This window comes from Cotesia glomerata, linkage group LG2 (genome assembly GCF_020080835.1).
Source record: "Cotesia glomerata isolate CgM1 linkage group LG2, MPM_Cglom_v2.3, whole genome shotgun sequence".
Lineage (NCBI taxonomy): Eukaryota > Metazoa > Arthropoda > Insecta > Hymenoptera > Braconidae > Cotesia > Cotesia glomerata.
This window is the reverse complement of record NC_058159.1, coordinates 28827029-28852522: the sequence shown is the minus strand read 5'-3', so window position 1 is coordinate 28852522 and position 25494 is coordinate 28827029. Positions and strand designations below refer to the sequence as shown.

The window sequence follows — 25494 nt, the reverse complement described above, 5'->3', positions numbered from 1 at the left end:
AAAAATGGTGTACTGAAGAAATTTAACGGAATGTATAATTGATATGTACTCATAAATACAACCAAAAATATTAAATTACAATCGTCGTAATTAACTGAGTAGTAAAATAATTTTTTTTTTTTTAAATAACCATGACATAAAAATGAAAAAATTTAGTAAATATTTACAAGTGCGGTCAAACATTTTTATTATCATTTTTTTAAACGAAATTTTTATTTGATTTTATTGATATATTTTTTTTTGAAAAATTCATAAAAAAAAAATTGATTATAATTTAAAAAAATTTATAAATTAAAAAAAAAAAATTGTGATATTAAACTTTTTTCAAATTGATCGTTTTTTTTATGTACTTTAAAAAAAAAACTATCAAAAAAAGATAAAATATAAATTTTATTCAAAAACATGAGCCAAAATTTTTTCCAACTTTTGAAAATAAAAAAAGCTATCGAAATCTTCATTTTTTTCTTTCATGACATTTTTTATCATTAATGCGCTGTAAAAACAAGCAGAATAAAAAAGAAAAAATTTGAAAATTAACATTTTCCAATGATCTCACTTGTAATTAATTACCAAAAATTCTACAGTAAATAAATGAGTAAAAAGTGTTTTAAACACTAAAATAGTAAAAAATATTTATCAAAAAAAAGCCAATTTATAAAATAGCTCAGTAATTAGGAATTCCGATAGAAATTCAATAATTATTTATAAAAAAACAATTTTTTTAATAATAATAATCGGGTATCGAAAATGTAAATTAACTTATAATTAATATACTAGGCTAGATTAATGTACTTACACACAAATGGCAGATATACATGGATATTACTACAGTTTGTTATCGCAAGTATGTAATAAAAACTGTTTACGTGGTTGTTGTCGATGATAATGGTAAAGTTCAACTATCTAGTCAAATCTCTCTTCTTTTATTGATCAGTATTATTATTTTATTATTATTATTCTTGTATTTGTCTGTTAAGGCTGAATAAATCTTTACCTTCGATTCAGCTCTCCTTTAAGCGCTAAAATAAATAAACATGATATTAAATATTTAAAAAAAAAATTGAAATTAAAGATCCAAAATTTAAATGTATAAGCAAAAAGTACCGTCAATTATTTCTTGTTTCATTTTCTGAAACTCTTTTCGAACTTCTTTTATTATTTCAGCTTTGAAGGCCTCCATTTCTTGAGCAGTAAGCAAGGCCCCGTCATTAACACCGTTAACTCGTAATAAAGTGTCTTCGGATGCTGACCCGAACCTTTTGCGGGCTGACTTCGGTGACTCTGCACCGTTTGAAAATTTATTATTCGCGTTATTTTTGTCCCAGGATTTTTTGTCGGGTGAACTCTCGGGTTCCTGGAGAAACAATTAACAACCAATCAGCAATGCAATTACAAGTAATTCAAAAGTATATACAAAAAAGTAAATAAATAATTACCGGTGGTTGTTCCGGTTGTTTCTTTTCAACAGCTGCTCGGCGACGTGCTAGTGTTTTGGCCATTTCATCCATCATTGAAGCCATTCCACCGCCTCCTCCTCGTCCCAGAGTTCCGTAATTGCCGCCACCTCCGCCGCCAGAAGGACTGTTTTCTACTGGTTGTGCTTGTTGCTATTAATTGAATAAACATCGATAATTATCACACTTAATTTATCAAATAAAAAAAAAAAAATAGTGGTAATTATTTACAAGTGGGGTCAACCCCATTTTGGACCACAATTATTCAAATTTTTTTTTTATTCCGCTTGTTTTTACAACGCATTTATGATAAAAATGTCGAGAAAGAAAAAAATAGATTTCGATAGCTTTTTTGCCTTCAAAAGTTGAAAAAAATTTTAGTTCTCATGTTTTTGAATAAAACTTATATTTTATATTTTTTTGATAGATTTTTTTTTAAAAGTACATAAAAAAACGAACAATTGAAAAAAAAAAAAATAAAAATCACAATTTTCTAAGAAATTTATAAATTTTTTTGAAAATTTGTTAAAATTGTGATAATCAACTTTTTTTTTTTTTTAATTGTTCATTTTTTTATGTATTTTTCAAAAAAAAAATATATCAATAAAATTAAATAGAAATTTCGTTTCTAAATTGTAAATATTTGTAAATGAAACTTGTAAATATTTACTATAATTTTTCTTGATTTAAGTAAATTTCATTTAATTGAAGAATTTTTCTCTTAATTAAAGTTAATTTTTTTTCAGGACAACATAAAATTGTATAATTTAATAATTACATTTAATTTACTTTATTATTATTGTCATAAAAAAAATTTAATTAATTAAAATATGTAAGAAATAAATTGAATTAATATTCTATTCTTTAAAATATAATTATTAGTAATAATTCCCATATTTTTGCAATTAAAAATTGACCGCTTCGCGCTATGAGGTGTGCAATTGAAAAAAATATTATCAGGTAATTTTCACCGCAAAAAATTTTTGTTACCATTAAATAAATAAATTTTAAATCAAAAATACATAAAAAATGAATATTTAAATAAAACAGAATAAATTCTTTAATTTCTAAAAAAAATCTCAATTATAAGACCAAAACTAAAAAAAAAACTAAACAAAACTAAAATATCACAATTTTCTAAAAAATTTATTAAAATCAACTTTTTTTGTTTTTTAATTGTTCGAATAAAGCGTTTGAATTTTTTCTCAATCTTGAAGTATCAAACAGTTTGTAATTCTATTAAATATTTCCAGTTTGGCTTGTTTTAAGTTACTGATATGTTATTCATATAAATTATTGTATCGCATCTAATTATATTGTTTTTGTTTTATTACTTAATTACACTTTTTAGTTATTACTCATTAACTATACTGAAAATTGTACAATTTGTCATTCGACTAAGCCCTGACAGATTTATCAAAAAATAAATATAAATAGCCCTGACACATTTATCAAAAAATAAATAAATTGTTCATTTTTTTTTATGTATTTTTCAAAAAAAATATCAATAAAATCAAATAAAAATTTCATTCAAAAAAATGAAAATAAAAATGGCTGACCCTTGTAAATATTTATCAAAAAAAAATGAATTACCTGTTTCTTCTTCAATCTAGCAGCTTGTAGCGCAGCTGCCAAAGAATTAACATCAGGCGCAGATTCAGGCACCGAATTAGCATTAGAATTATTATTGGCAGCCTTGGCAGCATCGGCGTTGGGAGCAGGCGGGGGCGGAGGTGGAGGTGGAGCAGCAGGACCACCGAGCGGAGCCATCGGGGGTGGTGGAGGACCATTACTGCCAACGGGAGGATAAGCGTTAGCGTTAACCGCAGGCCCACTTGCATACTGATTAACAGAATTAGCAGGTGTCCCGTAAGGATTAGCAACAACGTTATTTGCGTTGGGGGCGTTGTACTGGCCCTGGGCGACTGGGCCCACGGGGCCGTACTGAGAAACTTGAGCCTGTTGCTGCTGCACAAACTGACTCGGGGAACTAGCATACTGGTTTATCGAGCTATTACTACCGTACTGATTACCGGCAACAGCAACATTATTACCAGGGGAATTGTACTGACAATTTTGAGTGCTCGCGTACTGACTGACGGGAGCTCCCGCTAATGAGTTATTTGACTGAGAATAATTTTGATTATTGCCGGCGTAAAGACTACTCTGACTTGAGTACTGACTCTGACAGACATTTGAATTACTAGCGTACTGATTTGACTGAGTACTCGCGTACTGATTATTGTTATTGGCCTGATTGTTCTGGTTGTTAATATTGTTATTGCCGTAAATGTTTTGGGGCTGGGAGTTTGGCTGGCTCGCGATAATATTCGACTGGGAAGATGATTGTGCGTACTGGTTCATCATTGGGGGCGGTACTGGGGCATTGATGTTCATCATCGGCGGACAAGGAGGCGCTGGAGGAGCTGCTGGCGGCTGTGGTGGTGGTACTGGAGGCCCTGGAATCTGCGGTCGCGTTATCATCGCTCCAGGCATTGGTGGAGGCTGCGGTTGAGGCGCTGGAGGCGCTGATGACGTTCTATGGTGTCCTGACTGCTGGGGTTGCTGCTGGACTGGTTGTTGCTGGGACTGGGGGTTTACTGATGGACAGCTTGGTGACACCGCACTTGGACCATTTGAAACTGTAATTAGAAAAAGGAAACTCACTTGTTAATTATAAGCTTTTTAATTGATTTGGTACTTGGGATTTTTTTACTCATTAGGCCGTAATTGGTCAATTAAAAATATTTTTTTTTATTCTATAAAAAAATACTAAGGTAAAAAACCCAGTTATTGACACTTGCAATTTTATTCTAATTAAAAAAATAAAATGTTCTCAAAAAATCAATCTTAAAATTTATAATTCAAAAATTATGTTTATTAATTTATTAGTTGATTTTTTTTTTTTAATTAAAATAAAAGACAAGTACATTTTTTTATGTTAAAATTATTTTTAATGGAAAAATTTCAGAATTAACTGAAGAAAATTGTTTAAATAAATAATTCAAAGCTTGAGTAGTAAAATAAAAGTACTTCAAACGCGTAAGTTAAAATTACTTAGCACTCACTTTGACTTTGTTGTGACATTCTGCGTTCTTGAATAATTGCTACGTCTTCTCGTGTCATAGTTCTGAAAAAAATAAAACTATTTAAAATTTTGCAATAACTCGGTTAGAAAAAAAATTTATTATAACAGTAAATAATTGAGAAACTGATGCGAAGCCAAGATATTCAGCCATCTAGAGACTAAAATATTGATTAAAACATTTAGTTATTTTTTATTATACCTCTAAGAGACAGCTACTTGGAGAAGACAATTTTAATATGATCTATAGAACCACCTTAGCGATTAATATTCCTTAAAATATGATTTAAAAAATAAAAGGCTGTTCTATTTTTCTTTTTTTTTATTTAAGTCTACGTGAGGTTTTCTAAGTCTAAATGAATCTAATCAAGTGATAAATTACTAATTGCATCCGTAGGTAAAATACTTACCCAATTTACGGGATTAGCCATCGCTAAGGTGGTTAACATTTAATAATTACGGCCTCATAATATCTTATTTCTTCTTTAACAAGAATTATTATTATTATTATTATTATTATTATTATTATTATTATTATTATTATTATTATTATTATTACTAGCAACCTTGCAGTCACTATGTGACTGCTGTGACTTGTGAACTAAAAATAAATAAAATTTTGCTTTATTAAATAATGACTTTTGTTAAATTGCACTGTACTTTTTTAAATATTGACATTTTTAAAGATATAAGCTCATCCCGAAGTTACACTCATCAAGAGCTTTCATTTGAGTACCCACATGCATTTTTGATATATTTTTCATATATACATATATATAAATATATGAAAAATTGATGTGGGTACTCAAATGAAATGTCTCGATGAGTGTAACATCGCGATGAGCTTATATCATTAAAAATGTCGATAGTTCACAAGATACAAGGTCGTTTCTTAATTATGTTAAATTGCACTGTATTTCCTTAGCTATTTACTTTTTCAAAGATATAAGCTCATCCCGATGTTACACTCATCAAGAGCTTACATTTGAGTACCCACATGCATTTTGATATATTTTACATATATTCATATATATATGAATATATAAAATATATGAAAAATTGATGTGGGTACTCAAATGAAAGGTCTCGATGAGTGTAACATCAGAATGAGCTTATATCTTTAAAAATTTCAATAGTTCTCAAGATACAAGATCGTTTCTTAATTATATTAAATTGCACTGTACTTTCTTAAACTATTGACATTTTTAAAAATATAAGCTCATTCCGAAGTTACACTCATCAAGAGCTTTCATTTGAGTACCTACTTGCATTTTTGATATATTTTTCATATATACATATATATAATATATATAAATATATGAAAAATTGATGTGGGTACTCAAATGAAAGGTCTCGATGAGTGTAACATCGGGATGAGCTTATATCTTTAAAAATGTCAATATTTCTCAAGATACAAGTTCATTTCTTAATTATGTATCTAGAGATATTTTCGAATGCAGCCTAAATATTTATCATAATAAATTGACTATCGATGAGAATGAAATGAAACCTTGAAAAGGCACAAATTCAAATCGAGACCTTTGCAATGACACTAAATTTCACTAAAAAACTCGATTTTATCATATGACTATTCTAAACACAAAATTTTTCTTATTCTCTCAATAATATAGATTATTATTATTATTATTATTATTATTATTATTTATTGTCATTATTACATAAGGCAATTTTCCACAGTAACTATTGACGACAGATGCAAGTCATATTTAACCGACAAAATGACCTAACGATGATCAATAAGGATTCAAATAAAATGAAGAAAAATAAATATACATAAGTATAACATAACGCTAACAAAGGAGCATAAAATGACGGTGAACTATTTGAGTATAATAATATCAAATGACATGCATCAGAGTTGAATAAAGAAAGAAGAAGAAGAGAACTAGTTATGTAGAATGAGAATAAGAAGACAAGTGAGCTAGCCGTTTTGGTATGTGTGAATGCGACCATTTAATTGATGAAAGTGTTGGTGATATATAAGTATATAAGTGAAAGGGGGTAACTAATAAAACGGCGATTGTTACAGTATTTATTCAGAGGTTAGATATATATCTTTGATCTAATCTTTGATGGTTGGTGGCTGTGAGACGTGTCGGCACAATAAAATCCAGTAGAGAGTAAAGAGTTCACCTCGAATTGAGGCCGTTTGTTGGTGAATGACGCGAGCAGCCGACGACACTGTTGTGATTGTTATTGTTTGTTATGTTATTCTGATTCTGATGGTTGGGAGTAGGAGTCGGGGGCACTGAGGAAGGCAACACGCCAGCAACCCCTGCTGAAAGCTGTCCAAGCGACAATGAAATCCGTGGGATTGCACCCACCAGCGAAGACGGGTAACTGTGATGAGCATGCCCTTGGATTTTACTGCAATCGTTAATTGTAATCACCCATCAAATATTTAGACAACTATTTCTAACCACCCTTAATTTGACTCCTAAATGGTTAATTTATTTTTAACTTCCCGCTAAGAAAATTGAAAAAATTTTTTTTTAATCAAACAAACGCCCAGAATAAAGCTGTCAATTAAATTTGTGTGAAATAAATTTTCAGAGGATGAGAATTTAGAAGCGAAGTATGATGATGTGGTTTTGAGTTGAAAAGATAAAGTTAAAAACGATGACAAAGTATCATCTCTAATTACCTGTATCCCATGTCCTCTTCATATTGAGCTGTGGCCTGGGTTGGCTGCTGGGACTGCTGGGGATAAGTCTGCTGCTGACCTGCTGGTGTGCCTGATGGTACTAAACTCCTCGATATGTTGCTACCGTTGCTCAGCACCTACACAATTAGAGATAATTAGCCGGCAATTTGTGACAATCGTGCTAATCGAAAGGTCAATTCTTGGGCGTCAAGGACTTGACACCTTTTTTTTTTTAGAGCTAAAAATATAGAGCGAGCATACCGAGATCAGTTTAAATTTATACACACGCTTCAGTTTGCCCTAGTCTAAAAATATTTCATTTTTTATGAATGGAGGGTATCATTCCGTACGTGGCTTTTGTTAGAATTCGGATTATCTGTGTCTGAGTTTTTAAACTATTTCTCAAGTACATCATTCAAGTATTCACTTCAGACAGAATTTAGTCATTTTTATATTGTATTATTATTCAGATTATTTCATTTTTTATAATAATTTATTCGTTGGTAAGATTTTATAAAAAATTAAAAGAAAGTTTAATTTTTTAAAATTAATATTAGTGATTTTTTTGGATAATAATTTATTAAAATTTTTATCAAAAATTCATTTTTAAAAATTTTAAATTTAAAAAAGATATCTAACTTTTAAAAATTGAGACAATAAAATATTAAATATTTTGCCTAATTAAAAATACGAATTCAGAGCATGTCATATTAATAATTACTAAAAGTCTACTTAATTTGATTATAATTTTATATTTAACATTTAACTCTTGCAATATTAATAGTACTTATAAAATTGCTTAATGTTTTTGCTGTAAATAATAAAATAACAAATTCAATGACCCATCAAAATTTCTTCCGTTTAAAAATTAATCCAACGAATATTTGAATAATTTAAAATCTAACTAAAAATACATAATTACTGAATTTCAAAATTAAAATAACGGAGAATTTAGGCCAGACACAAAGTCCGTGTAAGACGTTGATCTTCAAAGGGCATACTGAATATAGAAGGAAGATAAAAGCTGCAAGCTAGTGTAATTGAAAACGCGGTAGTCCGTGGTCTATAACTAAGCTTCAGTCGGTGTACTAGCTCTCAACAAAATATTCTTCACCATCCTCTGACACCTTGAATTAAATTTACAATCAGTACAAGAAAAGAAGAAATAATAATCAGATCTCCATAGCAGACAAAGGTGATTAAAACCAAAAATCTAAATAAAATAGCAACTATTAACTTTATAAATATTATTTACGCCTTCAAGTAATTGTTTTAAAATATTTTTGGGGCTCTTCATAATTTATATTTAAATAATATATATCTATTATATATTAAGCTTATTTTGTTAAATAGGCATATATGACGGTATAATTCATAAGAATCATATATGCCTATTCACTCTTCCTAAACCTATGCACAGGGAGCATTATATTTTCCTCTATAGAATTTAAGTGTACTATATATGAGGAGCTAATTTTCAAAAAGGTATCTTTTCATATTTTAAAAGAGCAGTTTTTTGAACTTTTAAATATATTAGTTACTTCAAGAATTATAAAGATTTGTAAATGAAAATTGAATTGCAGCTTCATAACCGATGTCACTTTACAGCTGAATTAAAAAAGTTCAATAAAAATATTTATAATTGAAGATAATCAGTTTTTTATCTCAATTAATCAAAAATGAAAAGATACCCTTTTAAAACTCAGCTCCTCATATATGTAAGTACATTTATCTACAGGTTGTTAGCCTGCCTTGATTCATATATGATTTTAATAATTGATGTTTAATAATTGAGGTATGTGTTTTGATGTATTCTTAGACTTAGTCATAAATTTACACAGAAAAAAAGGTTCACTTGAGCCAAGAAAATATTTTTCTTCCTAATTATTTTCTTGAGCGAAAAAAAAATTTTTATTCCAACAAAATTAATTCTCTTGCTTTAAGAAATACGTATCTTGATTCAAGAAAATTTATTTAAGTCAAGAAAATCTTGTTGTTTTGAAAAAATTCAGCCTCTTGCTCCAAAAAATTTAGTTCTTGATAGAAGTTAATTTTCTTGTCTTGAAAAAATTTCTCTCGTGCTCCAAAAAATTAAATATAAAGATAGAAGTAAATTTTCATTAATATTTTTATTGATTAACATGTCAAATGGAAAGATCAAATAATATTGAATCATTTTTTTTCATTCAATATGTATAATTGCACACTAAAATAATATAAAATGTGTATCAAACATTCAAGAGAAAAATTTTCTCAAGGTGAGAAAATTTTTTTCTCAGCTGAAGTAGGTGGCGCTGCTTCCCTAAAGTATCTCAAAATCTTGATCAAATTGTAAATAAATAAATTTGTAAATAAATAAAAATTTATTGCATCAAGTATTGATATACTAAAAATCTTGATCAAATATAAAAATTTATTGTGTCAAGTATTTATGATAATTAGAATTAATAAAAAATGACTTCCACCAAGAATAGAATTTCAAGAAAAATTTTTACTTCGGCCAACATAACTTCGGTCTTCCTTCAGGCACCCGAAAATTTTCTTGAGCCAAGAATTTTGTTCTCCAGTCAAGAAATTTTTCTTTCTGTGTAATTTTTGAGTTGAGTTTATACTGTCCAAGTTATACAAAGTTATAATAATATTTTGTAATGTAATTATAAGAATATTATTGTAAATTATTTTGTATTTAATTGTTCTAGCACTTGAGGAAGTCGGGAAACCGACGAAACGTTGTGAAAATTTAAATAAACATCGAATAAATATTTCCATCAAACTGTGAATTGTTATTTTATTGATTAATTATGGATATGAATAACAAGACAATGATATGTATCTACCTTTTTTGGGAATAAATAAATAAATAAATAAAAATGAAAAAAAATATATGTATGTATGTATATTTATCTATCTTTTTGGGACTAAATAAATAAATAAAAATAAAAAAAATAGAATAAAATAAAATGACCAAAACTCACATCAAGTGCCTGCAACATAGCACGTGCAAAAGCATCCGCGTCATCCTTGCTGGAAAAATTAAGCCCATAGACTTGATTGTTGTCACGCCACTGGTGAAAAGTTCCTGTCGCCTGATTGTACTTCAAGCCTTTGAGTATCGCGCAGTTAATCACGATTTCGTGGTCTTGGAGCTTGCGACCGACCACGCGAAACGTGTTATGCACAACGTGGTGATACAGTTGAACTTTAGACAATCCTGAAGAGCTACCACTCGGTATCCACCTTTTGTTTACGTCATCGTAAACCATCACCGACGCACGGGCTGATGATACACTAACTTCGCTATAAAAAGAAAAAAAACAATGGTTGTTAATTAACATAATAGCAATAAGTACTGAAATTTCAATGCAGAGTACTGCTGATTAGTGAGTATTTTTTTAATTATTCATCCTCGTCATCTAATCAAGGCAGAGTAACACGGAAGGTGGATAACGTAAAGGATAATTTAAAGAAGTCAATTAGGCTAATTTTCGAATTACAATTGCAACAAAGTCTTTGTCTTTTGTTCCATTCATATGGATATAGATTATTGCTGCATCAACAGGTTATTTCGTGGGAAGCGCTTTAAACAGATTGACTGCAATGACGCCAGCAGTTTAGTTGCTGCATATCATCATTATACATCTAATGTTTGATGGGCACATGGTTAATCCCACGCTGAAAGCTCCAATTGGAGATTGAATTGAGCTTAAACTGGTCTGTTTATTTTTTTTATAACTAAATTTGATTTTTAAATTGGAATTTTTATTTTCAGGAATGTTCTGATCAAATATGTTTTATCAAACGAACAGCTTTAAATTACATATTTTACTTATGGTGTGTATATATGTGGTACTCTGGCAAACACAAGAGATGTGTAAACAGTGAGGTATTTTTTAATTTCAATAAAATGTCATGTAGGCGGAATGTAAACACTGGAAATTATGATTAAAAGAGAGCAAACTTAATTTTATTGGTTTGGTAGAGCTAAATGGTATTAAATAATGTTATACTGGTTAGATTTTTTCTAGCTACAGGGAAAATACTTTATTAAATTTATTTAAATATTTAGTTTTCGGTAGTAAAATAATTTTTTTTCAATTATTATAAATAAAAATGGGTTTGAATTTTTTTATGGAATTTATAAGACTATTTTTATGTTAATTTATTACAATATTTATTTATAAATTTTATTATTAGATTTTAAAGCACTGTTAAAGAAAAAATATATATTTAAGGAATTTTTTTTCGTTAAGAGCAGTTGATAGTTCATTTTTAAACGTGTTTTTCTCATGAATAAGATTAAATTTTAAAAAAACGCTTCGCTTTTTGATAGACAATTTAATTATCTATCAAAGAGCGAAGCGCTTTTTTGGAAAATTTTCATTTATTTATGCATTAAATGCGTTTTAATATTCCATTTGTTGTACAAATATGACAGAGATACTTTCATTTGTCCAATAGAGGGACACAACAACGCCTGTTTATTCATACATAAAGTAAAAAATAGGCTCTACCCTGATTATCTTTACAATGAATTTGAACTGAATGAGAAGTATTATGAAATTAGAAATAAGTCCAAATTTAAAATAAGAAAAACAATAACAATTACTGCAGAAAAAATAATTGTATATAGAGGTCTACATTGGTACAACAAATTACCATGTGATATAATAAATGAAGAGCGATTAAATATATTTAAAATAAAGCTAAAAAAATTATAGTATAAATAATTTTTATGGTTTTAAAAATATAAATACTTATTAAGAATGTATATATGTATTTATTTATTTTAAAGAAATTATTTATGTTTATATATATTGTAAAAGCAAAGCTAACAAACAATAATAATAATAATAATAATAATAATAATAATAATAATAATAATAATAATTATTATTATTATTATTATTATTATTATTATTATTATTATTATTATTATTATTATTATTATTATTAAAGGGCAAGAGAGAAAAAAGTGTAAGCCTTTCTTAAAAAATTTTTTAGATTTATTTGATTGACTTTTTAAAAAAAAAAAAAATAATTTAAAAATTCTATCTAAGTCGCTATAAATTGGAAAGACTATTCTGCGTGAAACGCTGACGAAAATCGAACGAACAATTTTATAAGACGGGATTTGTTATTACATCTGTAGTATTGAGACTGTCAGATAATTGTTTTTATTGATTTAAAGAATCTGAAATTTTTCGCTCTATTTTTTATTCTATAAAAAAATTAAAAAGAAGCAAACTATAATTTTCTTTTTTATAAAATAAAATATAATAACTCAGTATTTGCGCAATTATAGTAATTGATTGTAAATATTGTTTCTTATAAGAACATGGAGAAACGTCTCCCCTCCACTGATTACGTCATACACTGGTGCGAGTCACAACCGTGTCTCTGAAGGCTTGAACACTCCGTATTTCTTCAGGTAAATTTTGGACAGTAGATCGATAGCGTATGATTAAGCGAGGGCATTAATTAAGAGTAAAAAAACGTAAATATGCAGATGTTATATTGAAGTAGTTAAGCAAATTATTAAAACCCCAGGGGTCTTAGACCTCGGCGAAATGACCCCGTTACTATATGGCAGTATTAAATTACTTTTAACAATCTGGATCAGCTTATGGATGCTCATAAAGTAAAAAATAGCTGTAAAAATCGAAGAGAATGCTAATAACTTGTAATTAAAAACTTTTATCATCGCTTTCCATTGCGTGACGCGATTGTTATCGTTTGCTTTATTACTAATCCTGATAAGTGTCTAACAGATGAAAATTACACTTTCCGTCACTAAGCATTACTCAGTAGTTATTACGAGTTGTTATTACTAATAACAATAACCTTGAATTGTTAATATTTCCAGTCCAACATAAGAATCAGTTTCTGCAAAAATTTTAACTGCAGTAAATATTATTTAAAGAATGAAAGTTTCATTTATTTAATATATAATATTTATGGTAATTTTAAAAGTTTTTTTAGATCCAATCAAATTAATCGATAGTTATTATAAATTTAAGAGAAATCTGTTTCAGAACATTAATTCATTGTTTTAAAATATTTTGAATAATTAATTCAATTAATGGTGGAAAAAATTTCAATAAAACTTTTTCTCAATAAAACAAACTTTTGTGTTTAAATTTTAAAGAGGACATTGCTTTTTTTTTTTTTCAAGGGAATTTAAGATAGTTTGGTCATAAATGCAAGTTTTAATGTTTTCGAAATTTGAAATATAAGTAGTAAAATACGCATTACATGTACTGTTGAAATTTGAAATCATTTGCCTATACCAGAAATGAGATAATTGTAATTAAAAATGATATTTTAATTCAGCACAGACAGTATGGGTGAAGAGTGAGAAAATCACAAATATTAATAGTTATTGCATTAAAAGGATTTTAAGATAATTTCAAAAAACTAATACCTGTTAGAATAATATACTTAATTGGAAAAAAATAGACCGGAATAAATAGACCTGGAAAAAATATTAAAGTTATGAAAAACTCATATTATTTCATTAAAATTATTATAAAATAAAAATTATAATAATAACAATAATTGTACCACACTCACAATTTTCCTGAAAAACAAGCACCCCCAGAATTATCGCTCCTTTTTTGTTGCAAAAAAAAAATATCATTATTATTATTATAATTTTTATTTTATAATAATTTTAATGAAATAATATGAATTTTTCATAACTTTAATATTTTTTCAGGTCTTTTTCTTTCGGGATTCACTTAAAATAATCCAAAGAAATTTTGAAAATTTTAACCATGTAGTTAATCTACATATCGACGGTCTAATTAGCAATTTGTCTAACTCCTTATTTTTTAGAGGGTGATTTTTTAACATTTTGACGTAGCCATAATCGAATTATAAATTATTTGAATGATTCAAACCTAAATATTATATCTCTATTAGATAATGATATTAAATAGTTTTTTAAAGTGATAATAAATTTTGAATTAATTGTTTTTTTCGAATAAATAGAAGATTCTCTAAAATGGAGTTAGATAATTTGCTAATTAGAACGTCGATATGTAATATATTAAATATATCACTACACTATTATATTAACTAATTAAATTTTTTTCTACTATCATCATTAAGTCAAATTGTTATTGCGATAAAATGTATTATTTGTATAATGTATTATTTGTATCATGAAAATATTTGCTATAACCATACGTGTATTTATACTTATATTCATACTTAAATGTTTATAATTTTGCTATTCGGCTTGCTGCCTTGGCATTTAAATTAAATAAATAAAATAAAATAGTTTTTTATAAATTGTTAATAAACTGGCTAGTTGAACAAAAATAACCATAAGTAAGAGATAACTCGTGAGAAAGGCAACACTAGCGAGTAAAAAGGAAAAAAATAGCACAAACTATATGTCCCGAGTGAACTATCTTAAAAAAACATTATCGTATAAATTTTGAAATTGAATATGGATAAAAAATAAACAGTTATATTTATTTATGAAAGCTCAAAAATCCCTTATAAGCGGATTATAAAATAACCAATCGGTAATTTTATATGAAACCCATAAAATATGATACTATTACGGTAAAGTGTAAATAAAAATGATCACAAATAAATTTATTGAAATAAAAAAATTTCTAATTAAAAAACAGTGCTTAAATACATGAATAAAAAATAATAGCGAGCGATAATAAAAACGGACGTGGATAAAAAATAAAAATAAAAATATGATAATGATAAATCTATCTGTATTGAGAATAACAATCAAGTATAAATATTTTATTACATGTATTTTTATAAATATTAATCAGAAAAATAATAACAAAGAAAAAAATTAAGCTAAATTAAATTTAAAAAATTAATACCACATCCATGACTCCTGCCAAGAGTACTGTCTTGAATGATGGGCCCTTAATCGCCTTGAATCGTCGGTATTATTTTCCGTTTTATCGGTATCACCGGCGTGTACCGTTACAGGACGCACGTGAACGGGCCTTCGATTTGACATTCGATCAACAACTCCATTAGGAAGTCCCGGGTGACACTCGTAGTAAATAATATTCTTGCTCTTTCCACCGCCCAACATTGTCTATTTTTTTTAGTTTTATTACCGGGTAATTGTTCATTTACGGTAAACTTTTTTTTTTCACTTTAAAAACAGATTGTATTATATTTATTTTGTTGTATTACAAGGAAATTATTTTATTTATAGCATTGGATTAACGGCAGTGACTGCAATAAAGTAATCTACATGAGTAATTATGATTTACTAAGACCGCGGTTAAATATTAATTTAAAACTGAACGCAAGAACTGTAACAACTACTTCTGCTGCGCAGAGGAATCGAGGAACAAATATTAAATAAAATAGTTGAAGAGAGAGGAGGAAAGGAGTTGAGGATGTGGCGAGATATTGCCACTTCCTCACGCTTCCTCGTTTCTACTTAAGGACACTACAACTACAGATAACGTTTGATGTTAATTCAAACTTTTATTTCAACTTTTGAGTCCTTCAATTTTTTTTTTTATTATTTTTCTTTTTTTTGCAAATTTAAAGTTTGCTTTGAAATTTTTAACTTTTTAAAATACTCTGAAAAAATTTCAATTAGTGAAAAAAAAAATCGAATTAATTGAAAATTTTATCAAATACTTTAAAATTTAGTAAAAATTTGTTTTACAGAATTTTTAAATTATTTAAAATACTCCATAAATAAAAAAATAAATAATATAGTTCTAAATTTTGTAAAATTTTAATTAAATTCAAATAAATTGATCAATTGAAAAAATTATCAGATTCTTCAAAAATTTTATTTAACTTTATTAAAATAAAGTTGAAGGTAAAAATAATTTTACAAAATTTTTAAACTGTAAAATACTCCAAAAAATTTCCAATTATTGAAAAGAAAATCAAATCAATTAAAAATTTTATAAGATACTTTAAAATTTAATATAAAATTAAAGGTAAAAATTATTTAACAAAATTTTTAAACTATTTAAAATTCTCCAAAAATAAAAAATAATAATATAGTTCCAAATTTTTTAAAATTATAATTAAATTCAAGTAAATTAATCAATTGAAAAAATTATCAGACACTTCAAAAATTTTATTTAACTTCATTAAAACAAAATTAAAGGTAAAAATAATTTTACAAAATTTTTAAACTGTAAAATACTCCAAAAAATTTCCAACTATTAAAAAGAAAATCAAATCAATTAAAAATTTTATCAGATACTTTAAAATTTAGTAAAAATTTTTAAATTATTTAAAATCCTCCATAAATAAAAAAATAAATAATATAATTCCAAATTTTGTAAAATTATAATTAAATTCACGTAAATTGATCAATTGAAAAAATTATCAGATGATTCAAAAATTTTATTAAAATAAAATTGAAGATAAAAATAATTTTACAAAATTTTTGAACTGTAAAATACTCCAAAAAATTTCCAATTATTGAAAAAGAAATCAAATCAATTGAAAATTTTATAAGATACTTTAAAATTTAGTAAAAAATTAAAAGTAAAAATTATTTTACAAAATTTTTAAACTATTTAAAATCCTCTAAAAATAAAAAAATAGGTAATATAGTTCCAAATTTTGTGAAACTATAATTAAATTGATCAATTGAAAAATTATGAGATACTTCAAAAATTTTATCTAACTTTACTAAAAGAAAATTGAAGGTAAAAATAATTTTACAAAATTTTTAAACTGTGAAATATTTTTAAAAATTTTAAATTTCTAAAATAAAAAAAATTTTGTCGAACTTGAAATAAATTGATCAATCGAAAATCCAACAAAACATCAATTACAGTCGACAAAATAAAAAATTAATAGAAGCGAGGAGTAAAATAATCAAAACCGCCTAGGGTATTATTGAAAATGAGGTGGTGGTTCATTGTTAACCAGAAGAGCGAGTAAAAAAGTAGGTTGTGCAACAAAGCCTTCCGGGAGGTCCCCGAGCGCACTCCATCTCATATTTCCAGCATACAGTTTGGTTTGGAACTCAACAGTCAGAGCACACTGGAGAACAGAGCCCCAGCAAGAGCAAGAGCAAGAGCAAGAGCCAGAGTAAAAGCAAGTAAAGAGCAAGAGTAATACTGGGTGCTGGGATGTGCTATATAGCACAAGGAGAGTAAGGACGCAGAAAGGTTTTAGTTGACGAAGAGGAGAGCACGGGAGACCGGTCGATGCACTTCCTCCTTCCCGGAGTGTATGTACACGGCCATATAAGAACCGTCGCACAACACCTACGTATTGGATCCAGGCTCTCTCTATACGTGCAATACATTATGTGTTTCAACAATGATAATGATAACAAAAACAATAATAACAACAATTTGTAATATGCCTACACAAACTTAAGTACACATATATACGATAAATAATAACAGTACAGACACATTTGTCCCTCTCCTGTGCACATTTGGAAATTTGACTCTTTTAAAGTTAAAATTTAATACACCTACAAGACCCGTTGAGCAGTCTACTCTCTATTGTACTCGTGTATCCTAATACTTTTACTTAAAAACTGTCGCATTAACGCCGAATCTTTTTTTAAATATCTATTTCACGCTTCAAACGAAAGTACTTTTAAGGAATAGACGAAAATTTATTATAATTATTATTATTTAATGTTTATGATGAAATAATTATTTTGTGGGTTTGTAGTAATTATAATAATTAGCAATCATACAGTCACTATATGACTTGTGAATTATAAATAAATAAAATTTTGCTTTATTAAATAATGACTTTTGTTAAATTGCACTGTACTTTCTTAATTATTGACATTTTTTAAAATATAAGCTCATCCTGATGTTACACTCATCAAGAGCTTTCATTTGAGTACCCACATGCATTTTTGATATATTTTTCATATATACATATATATAATATATATAAATATATGAAAAATTCATGTAGGTACTCAAATGAAAGGTCTCGATGAGTGTAATGTCAAGGTGAGCTTATATCTTTAAAAATATCAATAGTTCTCAAAATAAAAGGTCGTTTCTTAATTATGTTAAATTGCACTGTACTTTCTTAACTATTGACGTTTTTAAAGATATAAGCTCGTCCCGATGTTACACTCATCAAGAGCTTTCATTTGAATACCCACATGAATTTTTGATATATTTTTCATATATACATATATATAATATATATAAATATATGAAAAATTGATGTGGGTACTCAAATGAAAGGTCTTAATGAGTGTAACATCGGGATGAGCTTATGTATTTAAAAATGTCAATAGTTCTCAAAATAAAAGGTCGTTTCTTAATTATGTTAAATTGCACTGTACTTTTTTAAGCATTAACATTATTAAAGATATAAGCTCATCCCGATGTTACACTCGTCAAAAGCTTTCATTTGAGTACCCAGATGCATTCTGATATATTTTTCATATATTCATATATATGTATATATATATATATATATATATATATATATATATATATATATATATATATATATATAAATATATATAAATATATAAAATATATAAAAATTAATGTGGGTACTTAAATGAAAGGTCTTGATGAGTGTAACATCGGGATGAGCTTATATCTTTAAAAATGTCAATAGTTAAAAAAGTACGGTGCAATTTGATATAATTAAGAAACCACCTTGTATCTTGTGAACTGTATGAGTTACACTCATCAAGAGCTTTCATTTGAGTACCCACATGCATTTTTGATATATTTTCCATATATTCATATATATAATATATAAAAAATTGATGTGGGTACTCAAATGAAAGGTGTCGATGAGTATAACATCAGAATGATCTTATTTCTTTAGAAATATCAATAGTTCACAAGATACAAGGCCATTTCTTAAGATAGAACCTTCTCTTAATAATATAGATTTAATTAAAAATATTTATAAACTAACAATGTTGAAGAAAGTAGGTTTCCTAAGCAAAGATTAATGCCGAGAGTGACAGTGTGGCCACCGTACGCTCGAGAGGTACACGGTTAATTAAGTAATTAAATTAGATATGTCGAGTAAGAGAGTAATTTGGAGTAAGTGTTTTTGTTTGGGTTAAAGCCTGCTCTGAACTCTTTTTGGTCTGAACGTCAGGTCTTTTCTGATTAATTCCTAACACGACTAACGAGCAACCACGAACGATGACGAACTCTCAAGACTAAGACCGCAGAATTAGTGCCCGAGTTATTTCTTTGTCTGACTACATACATGAAGACTATAACAGACCAAGACCGGTTGACATAAATTTTATGAAAAGCTTCCTCGACGTTTAATTGAAAGGACCGCGTATGTGGGCACACTATTGCTTTGATAATTCTGTTTAGTTATAATATTTAACTTTCGTGGTATAAACTCCGTTTTATTTGGTTAAACTTTTGCTTTACTTTATTTAATAAACTTCCAGCCTTAAGCACTTTATTGAAGTCATTATAAAATTATTTGTTTTTTTTTTTTTTTTTTTTTATATTAATTAAAAATTTTTGTATATTTTGTTTAGCACTGAAACTTTTTTTAACGCACTGAGATTTTTTTTTTTAGAGTAAAAAAAATATTTCGGATAAAAGTCAACACTTTTGAATTGAATCCTTACGTTGTATTTTTTTTTTTTTGTATTATTTTGTATTGTATTTTACTGAATTGTGCTGCGTTGTAAAATTAAGAGGAGGATCAAAATTACACGGAGACTTTTGACCGGTTGGAAAGGTATAGAGTAGAGACTCGAGTGAAATATCGAAAGATGGTTTAAAGAGGCAGGTGGTACACGATGCCGAGTAATAACTAGAGGATATGAAAAGGTGGTAGAAGGCAGTAGAAGTGGAAGGAGTGAAACAGCACCCGAGGATGGGTATGCTACTACCAGTTTTTTCTTCGGAGCACCCGGTCTGTCATCGTTTAGTATTACTCTTGCCCGTGGGTTTCGTCGTAGTCAACCACGAGATGGCAACAAACCAGGATGAAAAAAAATTTATAAATAAAGTAGAATTAAGTGTAGAGTAAAGAGTGTTGAGCGTAGTCAGTAGAGGGATGCTGATGTTGATGCTGGTTCTTGCAAATTCTTGGAAATTTATATCTACGTCTGACCAAGTAGGAGACAAAGGATGCCAAGAAAATAGAAATGTTGAAAAGAATGGCAGTAGTCTACTACTGCACTAGTATATCGCAGTCTTTAAGAAAAAATCCAACAGACATTTATTTCTCCTTGTCCTCTTACTTTTTACTCTGATTATTTTCTTTGCTCTCTTGCTCTGCAATTTAAGAATAGTAACGTCAAAAATGACTGTCTACATTAAAGATATAAAGTTGAGAAAATGTGGTTATATATTAAATATTATAGTCATACTTATATCCTTGTTGTATATTTTTTACTTTATTTTATTTTAGGTGATTATTTACAAGTGAGGTCAAAGCCATTTTGGAGCATAACTAGGTGAAAAATTAACATTTAAAATTTTTTTTTGAGTCTGCTTGTTTTTGAAAAAAAAAAAAAATAAAGATTTCGATAGAATTTTGCCTTCAAAAGTTGGAAAAAAATTTTGAATCATATTTTTGGATAAAATTTCTATTTTATCTTTTTTTGATATATTTTTTTTTAAAAGTACATAAAAAAATGAACAAGTTAAAAAAAAAAAGGTTAAATATCAGAATTTTCTGAAAAATTTATAAATTTTTTTGAAAATTTGTTAAAATTATAATCAACTTTTTTTTTTTTAATTGTTCATTTTTTTTAATGTATTTTAAAAAAATAATAATAAAGTTAGCCGAAATTTTTGATTTTTTTATTTTGCTTAATTTATTAAAATAACTATAAAATATTTTTAAAAAATTGCACTTATAGTTTTTGAAGTTTTTAACAAATGAAAAAAATTTTTTTTAATTTTTTTGTAATAATTTTTTAGTAAAAAAAAATCATAAAAAGTTTTAGATGTCGGCTACTTTATATTCATTTAAAAAAATAAAGATTTCGATAGCTTTTTTGCCTTCAAAAGTTGGAAAAAACTTTGGCTCTCATATTTTTGGATAAAATTTCTATTTTATCTTTTTTTGATGTTTTTCATATATATTTTTGTGAAAAGTACATAAAAAAACGAACAATTAAAAGAAAAATTGAATATCACAATTTTCTAAAAAATTTATAAATTTTTTTAAAAATTTGTAAAATTTGTTAAAATTGTAATAATCAACTTTTTTTTTTAATTTTTCATTTTTTGCAGTATTTTTCAAAAAAAAATATATCAATAAAATCAAATAGAAATTTCGTTCCAAAAAATGAAAATTAAAATGATTGACCTCACTTGTAAATATTACCTTATTTTATTTTATGCAGCTTGAAGAAAAAATCCTGATTTAATTTTTTTATTTATCAAAAATAATAAAGACCGCGTGAATTGTTGATGCAAGTATACTAACAAAGCTAAACATGACACGAGTTAGTTTTTAAAAAGGCAAGACAATGTAATGGAAACTTATTGTTTTGACAAAACAAAAATCAACAGAATGCATTAACGGACAAAGTTATCGTTGTGTTAGCGTGATTATGTGAGACAATAAGAGTCGGAATGAATGTAAATCTACCGTCAGTCACGTCAGTACAGAAAGTGCTAGCAGTACCAATACCAGTAGGGCTGGAACCCTGGGGGAGTTATTATTGGTGAGAAGAGGTTCGAACAGCAGGAGTGTCATAAAAAGACAAAAGCGATCTGTTGATTAAACTGCTATTTTTTTTCTCAGCTATGTCACTTTTAAACATCTCATTTTAACTCCAAATTATAAATCTCGGCACAGATAAGAAAAAAATAGCCGTAGCTGTTTAAAGCCAGGAATGTAATTAATAAGAGGAAGTTAACTAGCGCTCGGAAATTTTTGCTCCATTCTACATCACGTCAAAAAATGAAATTCAATATTTATATTTAATTTGACAATCTTTGACCATCCATCCTTTTGCTTGATATTTTGTAAATATTTGTACCATTGGTAAGGAATTGTGTTTTGTTATTAATTCCACGTCAATAGGACGGAGTAGAGTGACATTGAGCAGTATCAAAGTCGGTGTGTCGTCGAGCCCATGCTATTGTGGATAGGAACTTGGTGTGTAATTGTGTATATAATGTAATGATAGACGTTTGTTTTTGGAGTGTGTCTTATATTTTTTTCCCTCTACTCTTGTTAACACGCGAGGAAGAAACACGTTGGGCAAGGACACGAGAGAACGTGCATCCGGCTGACTGCCAGTGTTTCATCCCCTCTATACCTCTTAAATTATATACATATATTCGTTTAGACATATCCCTGGTTTTATTTTATGGGTTCGTTATTCTCCTGTACTGCGTAAAATTCTATCCGAGCTGCAAGGGCGAGCTACGAGGGTGATTCCCGAATTGGGGACGAATAAACACCCCCGGCGAAATAGCAGCATTAATCCCTTGACGCCCAACAAAACTACGTATGACTCTTCTTTTTCAGGTTTTGTTTTTTCATTATTGAGCCGTTATTATCTTACAACAATCCTCGATTTTAAAACACCGTTTTGTCGCACTAATTTACTCATAGATAAACAATGTAGAATAAAACTTGATATCCTCGAATTAAGAGCTTTGAGGAAACGAGTTTCGTGATTTATCGACATTCAAGGCTATGCGTCATTCTTTACAATATAATACACATAAAATTTATTAGTATTATTATCATTATAAATTATAAGACATTGGAAGTGAAACGAGTGACTAAATACATTTTTGCGCAACATCTGTTGTTCATACACACCTTTAATTATTTATTTCTTCTCAATTTTTGGGTGTACTTACTCAGTATATAATACCTTTTTATATTAGCTGGCATTTCAAAATTTTTAGAAATTTTTTATTGAAAAAATTTCACATGTAAAAAACTTGAAAAATTATAAGTGCAATTTTTTAGAAATATCTTTTTAATTGTAATTTAATTTTAAAAAAAAATCCAAAATTTTTAGACGTCTCCTAACTTCAGTGTCATCTTTTTATTCTCTTCTTGATTTTTATTCTTACACTAGCTTTATCTTACCAGAGTAAACAGTACAGTCTTTATCAGTATATTGCTGTTACGGAAAATAAATAAATAGAAAAATAGATTTTTTTATCATATCTAAAGCACTCGATTCGATGTAGATGGGATGAAAACCATGAACATGTGTCTTTTTGTGAAGAAAAAAATAAAACTTAAATATAACAGCTGGTCCGCAGTCTATAAAAATAGTTTCAAAATACATCTGTCATTAAGTTGATTTATTTTTAACAATAACAATTTTTTTTTTTAATTTTAATTTAAACAATCAAGTGTTTAAAAATTAAAAAAAAATAAAACACGCCCACATTATTGGTTCAGGTAAATGCAAGTGGAAAAATATTGTCGGCAGTATGAAAATTAATTCAGAAGATATTTTATAATTTTAAGAATTTTTTGACATTAAAGTTAGCAGTCATTGAAGAATTTTAAATTTTTTTTAACAAATTTGTTCAAAAAAAAAATAAAATCTATTTTTTATTTATTTAAATTTCTACGTCAATTTTTTTTTCTAATTTTTTTTGCCATAATTTGTTAAAAAAAATTATAAAAATTATTTAACATCTGCTAAATTTATTTTCATATTTTTTTAACAAATAAATAATAACAAAAAAAAATTGACATGTAGAAATTTAAAAAAATAAAAAATGCAATTTTTAAAAAATAATTTTTTGTAAAAAATCTATTTGTTAAAAAAAATAAAAAAATGGTTAAGTTTAATGTTATGTCGACAGTGCATTGGCATTGATGTTTGCCAGTTTGTAGGGTAGAGTAATAATTGAATCGCAGGTACGAAAATGATAAACAATGGACTCTTAATAGTGAGAGTTGACCAGAAGCCGTGTCGCTCTTTTCTCTTGTCTTCTCGGTACAGAGTGTTGTATACATATATAATATTGCAAAGAGGGAGGAAATAATTGTAAGTTGGTTACTATTGAGTTTATGTATACATGTATAGATATATATGATACTGAGTACTTACTTCATGGCTGTGGGGGGTAAGTGCTATGCCCTCATGCAAATAGAATTTCTTCCGCGACACAATATCTCACTGATTCCATGAAAACACGCGAGGTTCGGACAGGATTTGCGATAATTCGACATAAATAACGGACACTAACACCACACTGACACCCTACTGCTGCACATCTGACCGGCCATATTGCCGAGCCGACTCGGGATTCTTGCGACTTCACTCAGATCCACAACCCACATATATATCTCAACACTTATGGGTGTATATATGTATAGATATGTGTATACATCTGTCCCCGCATATCATATACCACATCTACCTATACCTAAAAAGTATACATACAAAGTACCTTGCACCACACTGTACCTACGGGGTCTGCTTTTCTGCTTTCAGCGCCGTTTGAGTAAGCCGCCAAGGTCTCTAATGCGGAGGGAAAGTCAACTAACACTAGCGGCAAGTTTTCAAAATTTTTTTTAAACAAATTATTGGAAGAAAAATTTTTTTTTTTTATTTTAATTTACTTTTAATAATAGAAATTTATAATGAAAATTAATTTAGATGTTTTGTAATTTTTTTTACAAATAAATTATGTCAAAGAAAATGAAAAAAAAAAAATTGACATTAAAAAAATTAAAAATGTAATTTTTAGAAATAATTTTTAAGAACAAATTTATTTATTAAAAAAATTAGAAAATGGTCAAGCGACTGCTAACATTAATTTGATAATTTATAATGTTTTTTTTAAATAAGCAAATTTTTCTTTTTAGTAATAAATTAAAGAAGAAATAAAAAATTTTTACCTAATTTATGATATTAAGAGAATAAGAAAAATTTTGTGTCCAGGATTGTCATATGATAAAATATGATGATAAGTATTTAGGCTGCATTCGAAAATGCTCGTTTTTTAGATACATAATTAACAAATGACCTTATATCTTGTGAACTATTGACATTTTTAAAGATATAAGCTCATCCCGATGTTACACTCATCGAGACCTTTCATTTGAGTACCCACATCAATTTTTCATATATTTATGTATATTATATATATATATGTATATATGGAAAATATATCAAAAAATGCAAGTAGGTAATCAAAGGAAAGCTCTTGATGAGTGTAACATCGGAATGAGCTTATATTTTTAAAAATGTCAATAGTAAAGAAAGTACAGTGCAATTTAATATAATTAAGAAACGATCTTGTATCTTGAGAACTATTGACATTTTTAAAGATATAAGCTCATCCCGATGTTACACTCATCGAGACCTTTCATTTGAGTACCCACATCAATTT

The 25494-nt window shown here is 27.6% G+C and overlaps 1 protein-coding gene across 3 annotated transcripts; it reads right to left on the bottom strand.

Moving 5' to 3' along the window:
- Positions 1 to 953: 953 nt before the first annotated feature.
- On the bottom strand, positions 954 to 24459 carry LOC123259792 (protein enabled). 3 transcript variants are annotated; one of them, XM_044720499.1, is made up of 9 exons: positions 24207 to 24459; positions 10180 to 10501; positions 7205 to 7341; positions 6694 to 6927; positions 4523 to 4584; positions 3048 to 4096; positions 1437 to 1607; positions 1105 to 1354; positions 954 to 1019 (listed from the first exon to the last, which is right to left on the bottom strand). In XM_044720499.1, the coding sequence occupies exons 1-9, from the start codon at positions 24209 to 24211 to the stop codon at positions 991 to 993; spliced, it is 2259 nt and encodes a 752-aa protein (XP_044576434.1). In that variant the 5' UTR covers positions 24212 to 24459; the 3' UTR covers positions 954 to 990. The 3 variants fall into 3 exon arrangements, with proteins under 3 accessions (XP_044576434.1, XP_044576433.1, XP_044576435.1); XM_044720498.1 differs by lacking the exon at positions 24207 to 24459 and adding an exon at positions 15058 to 15498; XM_044720500.1 differs by lacking the exons at positions 6694 to 6927; positions 24207 to 24459 and adding an exon at positions 15058 to 15492.
- Positions 24460 to 25494: the final 1035 nt, after the last annotated feature.

Coding starts and splice junctions, on each gene's coding strand:
- LOC123259792 (XM_044720498.1), bottom strand. CDS start 15,278: ATGTTGGGCGGTGGAAAGAGCAAGAATATTATTTACTACGAGTGTCAC. Junction 4,585..6,693: donor ACAAACGGCCTCAATTCGAG/GTGAACTCTTTA, acceptor TATTTTTTTCAG/AACTATGACACGAGAAGACG. Junction 1,020..1,104: donor GAAACAAGAAATAATTGACG/GTACTTTTTGCT, acceptor TATTTATTTTAG/CGCTTAAAGGAGAGCTGAAT.